Source organism: Dasypus novemcinctus, chromosome 30 (genome assembly GCF_030445035.2).
Source record: "Dasypus novemcinctus isolate mDasNov1 chromosome 30, mDasNov1.1.hap2, whole genome shotgun sequence".
Lineage (NCBI taxonomy): Eukaryota > Metazoa > Chordata > Mammalia > Cingulata > Dasypodidae > Dasypus > Dasypus novemcinctus.
In genome coordinates this window covers 27,359,815-27,368,802 of record NC_080702.1, presented here as the reverse complement: position 1 = coordinate 27,368,802, position 8,988 = coordinate 27,359,815, and the positions used below count along the sequence as shown (strand labels likewise).

General features: G+C 71.0%; 1 protein-coding gene across 1 annotated transcript; it reads left to right on the top strand.

The window, feature by feature from the left end:
- On the top strand, positions 1-5,654 carry SPC24 (SPC24 component of NDC80 kinetochore complex). Its single transcript, XM_058290199.2, has 5 exons — positions 1-186; positions 2,931-3,075; positions 3,827-3,931; positions 4,006-4,082; positions 4,182-5,654. The coding sequence occupies exons 1-5, from the start codon at positions 27-29 to the stop codon at positions 4,292-4,294; spliced, it is 600 nt and encodes a 199-aa protein (XP_058146182.1). The 5' UTR covers positions 1-26; the 3' UTR covers positions 4,295-5,654.
- The last annotated feature ends 3,334 nt before the right edge of the window (positions 5,655-8,988 follow it).

Sequence of the window (8,988 nt, the reverse complement as noted above, 5' to 3'; positions counted from 1 at the left end):
GCCGGGGAGGCGGCGGCGGCGCGGGCATGGCGGCCTTCCGGGACATGGAGGAGCTGAGCCAGGGGCTGCTGAGCCTGCTGGGCGCCAACCGCGCCGAGGCGCAGCAGCGGCGGCTGCTGGGGCGCCACGAGCAGCTGCTGGGGCGCCTGCTGGAGACGCAGGACGGCGCCGAGCAGCGGCTGCGGGGTGAGGGCCGGGGCCCCGCGGCGGGGTGGGGGTGGGGGCACCCGGGACCCCCCCCATCCCCCGCTCCAGCCCGCGGAGGGACCGGCGAGGGCGCGTGGCCACCCCCCCTGGGAGCCTCCGTGTCCCCGTCCGTGCCACGGGCTCCTCGGCACACCAGCCCCTCCCAGGGTTTAGTGGTTAACGTAGGAGCCCGCGGGGCCTGCCCGGCGAGCAGGAGCTGGGGGCCTCAGCTTGAAGCGGGGTTCAGGAGCCAAAGCGTCAGGTTCGAATCTCAGAATGAGAGCTGGGGGTGCGTTACGGGAGCTCTCTGCGCCCCCCTCCGTGTCCTGGGCTGTAAAACGCTTGTAATGGGCCGCACCGCCGCCCTTAGGTAGTCCGGCTGTTTTATTGAGCACCTGCTGTATGCCAGCCGCGGGAAGCGGGGAACAAAACAATCTCCCTTTTCTCTGGGGGAGGTGACACGCTCGCGGGGGAGTCGGGATCAGCCAGGCACGCGGCTGTCTCAGGAGGCGGCGGGCGAGGGGGAAGTAGGTTGTGCGAGGAATGGTGCTGTTTCGGGGGGCACAGAGGCCCTTCTGGGAAGGCGATGCTGAAACAAAGCAGGAGATGAGCACGCGAGGGTTGGGGCGAGGGCGAAGTAACGGGGGTAAAGTGCCTCGTGGTTTCCGTATCGGGCCGTTTCCACGGAATCTCAGATGCCGGGGGATGCCCGGCTCTTCAAGGTAAGGAGAAGGCTGCCAAAAACCATCCCAGCGCCTCGAGGTAAGGAGAAGGCGGCCGAACACCCACCGCCCTCGCGCGCTGCAGTTGGAGTTGGATCCTGCGGCCCCTGCAGGAGCGAGGGGCTCTCCCAGAGCCCCCAGTCTGGATTCCGGCTCCGTCCGGCGCCCTGCGGTCCCGTTGCGGAGTGGCTTTCCTTGTCAAGCCTCACTTTCCCCATCCGTGAAATGGGCCTGTGGCCGGCCCCTCTGGCCGCGTTGCGGGTGGGACGGCTTGTCGGGCTTGTGCGGCCGGGAGCGCGCCAGGGGCATGCGGTGCCTCTTTACCGAGGCCTGTCAGGAGGCAGCTGAGACGTGAAGGACTTACCCTGGGACGGCTGGAGGGAGGAGGCTTCCTCGCAGAAGCGACGCAGGTGCAGGGGACCTGCAGCCTGCCAGGCCTCGGGACCCCCCTCGAGGAGCTGGGGTGTTATCCTCAGCCTGGCGCTCCCATCAGGCTCTTCCCCCTGCCGTCCAGCCGCTCTGGGTTTTCGGCAGGGTGCCCTGGTTTGGGGACGGGGAGGGTGCCAGGGCTTTGAGGCACATGGATTGGCTCACATCCACGCTCTGGGGCTGTGTGCCTGTGGACAAGTGCCCGCACGCCTCTGGGCTGCCCCTCACCTCTCGAATGTGAGAAGGGGCTAGACTCTTCCCCCAGAGGGTCACGGTGAGCATAAAATGCCTGGCAGCTCCTCAGCCATCGCGCGGCGCTTAGTACACACTCAGTTAACGGCACGTCCTGCTGGACACCCATGGGGAAGAGAGGCCTCCAGGGACCGCTGCCCCCACCTCGGAAGAATCAAGGAGGACCTGGTTGTCCCATCGGGAGGGGAAGGAAGGTTGGAGAAGGGGCAGGAAGCCTGTCTGGAGACCCAGACGGCTCCTGTCACAGCAGGAAGTCAGCAGGCCCCGACGGAAAGGGACGGACGGTGAAGCAGCCTCACAAGGAGGTGACTTAGAAGCGATCTCAGATCTGGTCCGCGCCAGCGCAAACAGCGAAGGGTCGAAAACGGCTGCTGTAGGGAGGTGGAGAGCGGGGCCCTGTGGGCACGTGTGCCGCAATGTGTACAGCCACGTACGTTTACTTCCACCAGAAGTTAAAAGATAGCATGTCGATTTCAAGAGAAATGAAAACTTTTTGCAGGGAGCGGAGGCGGCTCAAAGGATCAGGCGCCCCCTCTGAGGTCCCGGGTTTGGCTCCCGGCGCCTCCTTAGAAGGAAGACCAACGAGCAGACAGACGCAGTGAACACAAAAATCAGCGAGGCGGGGAGGGGAGATAAATAGATCTTTTAAAAAAAAAAGAAACACAACCTTTGGGGCCTCCGGGGAGGCGTTATAACCTGGGCTTTCTCGAGGGGACAGGTTTCCCAGCTTGCCCGGAAGGAACACCGGTGCCTTTTTAAGATGTTTCTGATCCTTCTGGGCGTTTTGCTCAATCCGTGTTCGCTCCGGGCGGGCGCTGGACACAGATGGTGGCTGCGAGGCGCCATGTGCGTCAGCGAAGGAGCTGGGGACGTGCTCGCCGTGCCCCAGGAGAGGGTGGCGGGCGCCTCGCCCGGGGAGGGACACGGGGCGGGCCTGCAAGAAGCTGAGGGGTTCTTCTAGGACACGGTGGGGTGGGAAGCGGGGAAGGGGCTGGGGGCGGCGGGGACACGCTGCAGGGCCCGGCTTGGCCCTGGGGGCCCCGGGGAGCCCCGGGAGGTCTTCGAGGAAGGCAGCGGACACGGGGGAGAAGGGATGGGCGCAGGGGCAGGCCAGAGCGGGGCGCGGGGGACGCCCCTGAGGTGGGGGGGGCGCGGCGCTGCGGGCCTGGCGGGCTGTGGACGTGGGGGGGCGGCCGAGCTGAGGACGGGGCGTGCAGGGCCGCCGGGGGCCCGCGGGGTGGGCGTCTGCCTTTGTTCCCGGCAGGGGGGCGCCGACCGAGCGGGGAGCTGTCGGCAGGTGGGGGTGCAGGGCGGGCCCCAGCCGTCCCTCTGTCCCCGCAGAGATCCTGGCCGCGGAGCAGGAGGTGGCGCAGAGCCTGCTGGACGCCAAGGAGCGGGCGCGCCAGGGCGGCGCGGAGCTGCGGCAGCTGGAGGCCGAGCTGCGGGCGGCGGGCGCCGAGGACGCCCAGCTGGGGGGCAGCCTCCGATATCCTTTCCTGGGGGGCGGGCGCGGGCTGGGGGCAGCCTCCGATGTCCTTTCCTGGGGGGCGGTGGCCTGGCTGGGGGCAGCCTCCGATGTCCTTTCCTGGGGGGGGGGGGGCGGGCGCGGGCTGGGGGCAGCCTCCGATGTCCTTTCCTGGGGGGGCGCGGGCTGGGGGCAGCCTCCGATGTCCTTTCCTGGGGGGCGGGCGCGGGCTGGGGGCAGCCTCCGATGTCCTTTCCTGGGGGGCGGGCGCGGGCTGGGGGCAGCCTCCGATATCCTTTCCTGGGGGGCGGGCGCGGGCTGGGGGCAGCCTCCGATGTCCTTTCCTGGGGGGCGGGCACGGGCTGGGGGCAGCCTCCGATGTCCTTTCCTGGGGGGTGGTGGCCTGGCTGGGGGCAGCCTCCGATGTCCTTTCCTGGGGGTCGGGCACGGGCTGGGGGCAGCCTCCGATGTCCTTTCCTGGGGGGCGGGCGCGGGCTGGGGGCAGCCTCCGATGTCCTTTCCTGGGGGGTGGTGGCCTGGCTGGGGGCAGCCTCCGATGTCCTTTCCTGGGGGGCGGGCGCGGGCTGGGGGCAGCCTCCGATGTCCTTTCCTGGGGGGCGGGCGCGGGCTGGGGGCAGCCTCCGATGTCCTTTCCTGGGGGGGGGGGCGGGCGCGGGCTGGGGGCAGCCTCCGATGTCCTTTCCGGGGGGGGGGGGGGGGGGCGGTGGCCCTGCCGGGCACCTCTGCGCGGTGGCCCTTGACCGCGCCCCACGGAGCTCTCCCGGGAGCTGGAGGAGCTGAAGGAGCTGGAGGCCGAGCTCCGGGGCCAGGAGAGGGCGCTGGACGAAGACACGACGGTCACCATCCCGGCGGCCGTGTAGGTGCCCTGGGGGCGCGTGCCCGAGGCCGCTCCGCGCGGGAGGCCAGGCCGGTGACCGTGTCCCCCCGCAGGTACGTGGCCCAGCTCTACCGCCGCGTCAGCGAGATCGAGTGGGACTACGACTGCGCGCCCAGCCTCGTCAAAGGCAGTATCCTTGCCGCGGGGGGCGCGGGGCGCGGGGGCTGCATGGGGGGCTGCACGGGGGCGCGGGGCCGGCCCCCCGGGTTCTCCTTACAGCGCGCCACAGTCCACCACGGCCCCCGCGTCGCGCAGCCCATCCACCTGGACGGCGCGCAGCTCTCCCGGAAGTTCATCAGCGACTACCTCTGGAGCCTGGTGGACACGGAGTGGCGGCCGTGAGCGCGGGGACGCCGCGGCCCGCACACGAGGGGCAGGGGGGGGCGGCGCACAATGAAACGTTGACACGGAAACGGGACCGGGCTCCAGGCTGCACTTCTTCTCCCGGCGATTTCGGCCTCAGATCCCGGCCCGGCCTCGGGCGGCACCCGCCGAGCTCGCCGCACCGGGGGCCGGGTGACGGCACCGCACAGGGGACGCCGCACATAAGGTGACCGGCGTCGGCCACGCACGATTCAAGCCCCGTCTCCTCCCCCCGCGTGCCCCCGGGTGCCTGGAACTGCGCGAGGGCCCTTCCCGGCCAGTGGCGCGGCCGACTGCGCCGTCAGGTGCCACCCGAGCCCCGGGGAAGTCCGAGTGCCGCGGGGCCCGGGCTCCCGGAGGTGACGGTGGAGAGAGCCGGGGCGGGCGGGCACGGGGCATCCTGCGGCTGCGGGAGCGACGCCCGCGCGGTCCCGGGCCGCGTGTGGAGGGGCAGCCAGGCGGGCGGGCAGGCCAGCGCGGGAGCCGCCGGGCGGCTTGCCGGGGAGCAGGGTTCACGGCCGGTCCCGCTGCGGCCGCCCCCCCCGGGGCCCTGTGGGGCCCTGCTCCCCCGTTCTCCGTACGCGTCTTATGTAGGCCCGTCCTCGGCTCAACTAGGCTGTGTCGGGAAGCCACCGTCTGCCTTCCCGGCTTCTGTTCTTCCCTCCCCCTTTTTTTGTAAGATTCACTTTTAGTTCCCCCGTTGTCTGCTCTCTGTCCACTCGCTGTGTGTTCTCCTGTGTCTGCTGTGTTCTCCTCAGGCGGCTCCGGGAACCGATCCTGGGACCTGCCGGAGTGGGAGAGAGGCGCTCACTCTCGCGCGCCCCCTCAGCTCACTGTTCTGCTGCATCTTTTTGTCTCTCCTCTGCGTCTCTTGTTGCATCATCTTGCTGCACCGGCTCTCCGCGTCGGCCGGCACCCTGCGTGGCCCAGCTCGCCCTCGCCAGGCGGCCCCGGGCCTCGAACCCTGCAGCTCCTGTGTGGTAGGCGGGGGCCCGGTGGCTGAGCACATCCGCTTCCCGCCTCTGTCCTTATCAAGGGGGTACCACTCGCTTCCCAGTTACAGGGTTTCCCAGCCCCCCTTGCGGCCAAGTTCAGGCCCGTGAAATGCAAGGGGGCGTGTCGTGTGAGGCTTCTAGCGGGGTTCTTACAAGGCAGGGGAGTACATCCTTTCCCCCCTCTCTAGTTTCGAGGCTTTAGGTGTGACAGCTGGAGCCCTGGCAGCCATGCTGCCACACGTAAGGAGGGAGGCAGCTCCCTAATGATGTGGAGCCAGCATCCAGGGCCAGACTTATTTCAAGTGAGGTGTAAAAAAATACAAAACGCCTTCTGTGCTGGAGAAGTCGTTACTGTTTTGGATTGTCTGTTACAAGTAGAGTAAGCCGTGTTGGGGTGCGCAACCCAGCCAGGTCTGGCCCGTCCACGGGCTCGCCCCTCTCGCCCACAGTGCCTGGGGCACAGCCGGGAAGCGGGGAGCGTTCCTTCTGCCAGCGAAGGGTGGCTGGGGGCGGGCAGGGAAGCGGGGGCCGCCGCCAGCAGCTGCCCCTGGACACAGCTCTGCCCGAGGCCCCCGACGCGTGCGCCCCGCACCTCTCGGTCCCGAGTTTCACACAGCCCCGCACGGCTCAGCCGCTCACCAGGGCCGCTCGGAAGCTTCTAACTTCAGGGGGTGGCGGGGAAGGGCCGAGCCGGGCCCACACCGGAGCCCGGGATGGGAGGTGATGGGACCCACATAGGCCGCCAGGAGCCTCGGCGAAAGCGGGCCTCGCGCCACCCGTGGCCCGCACCGGCCCTCGCTCCTGCCTCCCTCCGGGAGGAGCCGCCTCGCTGGGTCCTGGGACCGAGGCCAGGAGGGTGCCCTGCTGGCCAGCTCCCCGCCCCCACCGCCTGGGCCCGCTGTCTCGGTGTCACCCCCTTCCCCCCCCCCCGCCACCACCCGGGGAGTGAGCAAGTGGGAGAGGAACGCGGCGCGGGGCCCGCGAGCTGGGCCTTACTCACCGCCCTGGCCGGCTGCCCGGGCCAGCTGCGCCCGCTCCTGCTCCCTGCGGGCGGCCCGGCCTGCCCCACGGCTCCCCCCCCACCGCCTCCCGGGGGCCCACGCGGCCCGGACCGGGGCCCCACGGCCACCCCGGGTCCTCGGGGCGAGGCCCTGGCCGGTGGCCCGTGCGCCCGTAGGCTGAGGCGCGCACCTGCGCCCTCCATCCTGCCCCCGGGGCCTGCGCGTGGACTCAGGGTTCACGTCACGGCAGACCACGCCGGCCACGGCCTAGCACTGTTCCCAGCCGCCGGGGGCTTCTGCTGTGCAGGTGGAGAAACCGAGGCACAGCAAGGTCCAGGCCCCGGCCCGAGGCGCTGGTCTGTGGCGTCCCGGTGTTGGGGCCCTGGAGGCCATGCCAGTGGCCGCGCCTGCCGTGGAGGCGGCACATAGGCGCCGTGACCGTGGGGCAAGCAGCGTGGCCGGCGTGTCGGCTGCCCCCTTGGCCTCGGACAGGCTGGGCGCGCAGAGGCCGGGGGCACCCCCGCTCGCTGCCCACAGGCGCTGGGCAGCCGGGCATCTGCACCTCGGACACCCCGGTTCGTGATGACCCTCCCCTGGTTGAGTCAGCGCCGTAAGCCGGAGCCTAGCCCAAGGCTGCCGGGCACAGAGACGGGCATCTTCCTTCCCCTCCCGGCTGGGCTTCAGTCGGGCCGGGTGGTGCAGGCTGGTGCCGTGGCAGCTCCCCCGGGGCGTGAGGCACAGCTGGCGGTGGTGGCCTAGCCCGGCCCTGAGGCCCACCCGGTGCCAGGGCCCGACCGCACAGCAGGCAGGAGGCGGAGAGGGTGTGTGGAGCGGAGAGCTAGCTACGAGGCTGGAGTGCAACCCGGGGTGTCCCCTCGGGGCCCTGGTGGAGCGTTGATGCGGCCAGGGAGCCCCGCTTGCTCAGAAGCCCGGATTGCGCTGCCTCGGCCTGCCGGGCGCCCTCAGCGAGCCGCGCTCTCCCGGAGCTGCTGCCAAGCCTGGGACAGCCCCACGGCCAGCGCCAAGGGCGCCGCGTCAGCCCCCAGCGCAGCGGGTGCTGCTGTGCACCCCGCTTCACAGGCGGAGACACCGAGGCAGAGGCCGGGGTCCCGGCGCCCGGGTTCCCAGCTGGCGCAGGCGGGGCGGGGGCTGGAACGAGGCTGGGGTGCACGCACACACCCTTCAGGCGCGAGGGGGCTGTCTCAGGGTTGGGGATCCCCCAGGAAGGCGGAGCCCAGGGCCCAGGCCGGGGCGTGTTCCAGGGGCCAGGGAGGGCGTCTCCACGCAGAGCCCCGCGGCTCACCCCTCAGCCGCCCTTTCTCAGTGGCACCTGACCCCCGGGTGCGGGGTGGGGGCCCCAGGCCGGGACACCTCCTGCCCCAGCTCCAGGCGGATGCACTGCAGGCCACGGGGGGCGCCCCTGGCGGCAGAGGTTTGGGGTTTGAGGGCTTGGAAAGGAAGCGGGGCCCCAGGCCAGGCGGCCGCAGGGACCAGGTGGGGCGTGTCCGTCGGGGGGCGGCCCCCAGGACCCCCCCTGCCCACCCGCCCAGGCCAGATGCGGGCTCCTGTCTGAGGCGTACCCCCCACCCAGCGACAGCAGCCCCAGGCCCAGCCCCGCCACCCCCCTTTCCTAACTGCTCTTTTGAAGGCTTGGCCGAAAGCCCCCACACCTAGGGCCCCGAAATGACCCCCAGACCCCCAGGCCTGCAGCTCCACCCAGCCCTGCTCCCCTCCTGCGTGGGCACCCCGTTCTGTGTGCCCGCCCCCCGGTCCCCCTTTACACCCACAGCCTCTGGGCCAGCGGCTGCGGGCTGTTCCGTCTCGGCTCCCAGAGAAAAGGGGGAAGGAAGTGGGCAGAGAAGACCCCAGCCCCTCCCCAAGCCCTGCACCTGCAGAGCCCCTGCCCCGCGCCACCGGCCGTGGCCGATGCGCCCGGAGCCCAGGGCATGGGGGTGACCAGTCTTTGGAAGGGTAAACTGAGGCTGCTTCGTGCCCAGCTAATAGGTGACAGGGCCAGTATTTACCCCCGGCCCCGCCCCCGTCTCCTCGGCCCCCTGGAGTCAGGGCGCGGGCCCAGCAGGGGTCAAGGGCGGCGGCCGGTGCCCTCGACGCTCGCCCGGCCTTGCGGCCACAGACATGGGGCAGCCCGTGATGGGACGCCCGGGGGGTGCAGCGTGCTCATCCCGCCCCCTGCGAGGACGCGTCTCCAGCCGCCCGGGGCCCAAGCGTGAGTGAAAAGCCCTTCACAGCTGTCCCCCAGCCTCGTCTCCTTCCCGGGTCCCTCGTGGCCGCCGCTTTCGCCCTCCCTGGGCTCAGCTCCAACATCGCCTCCTCCGGGAAGTCCCCCCCCCCCCCCCCCCCCCCCGTCCCGCCAACTAGCAACGTTCATGGGGAAAAGTCCTTGTGCGGCGCCTCTGGCTCCCCTCCCAGAAAGCCGGTGCCTTCGGGCCTTTTTAGCCACTGCGGCGTCCCCTGTGCGCAGAGCACGACGCGGCACACAGCAGGCGCTCCATAAGTGCTTGTCAAGCGAGTCGCGCACGGGCTTGGCAGAGCCCTGGCTGCGCGGAGGGCACCGATGCCCCCGGGGCTGGCCCGCCGGCCTGGGCTCTGGGGAGGCTTCCAGGGACCCATCCCGGGTCCCCCCGTGAAGGGACGAGGCGGCGCAGGCCGGGGGGCG

Bases quoted from the DNA above. Each gene is read 5' to 3' on its own strand.
- SPC24 (XM_058290199.2), top strand. From the start codon at position 27: ATGGCGGCCTTCCGGGACATGGAGGAGCTGAGCCAGGGGCTGCTGAGC. The intron at 187-2,930 runs GTGAGGGCCGGG...CTGTCCCCGCAG, and splicing joins CGCCGAGCAGCGGCTGCGGG to AGATCCTGGCCGCGGAGCAG. The intron at 3,932-4,005 runs GTAGGTGCCCTG...GTCCCCCCGCAG, and splicing joins GTCACCATCCCGGCGGCCGT to GTACGTGGCCCAGCTCTACC.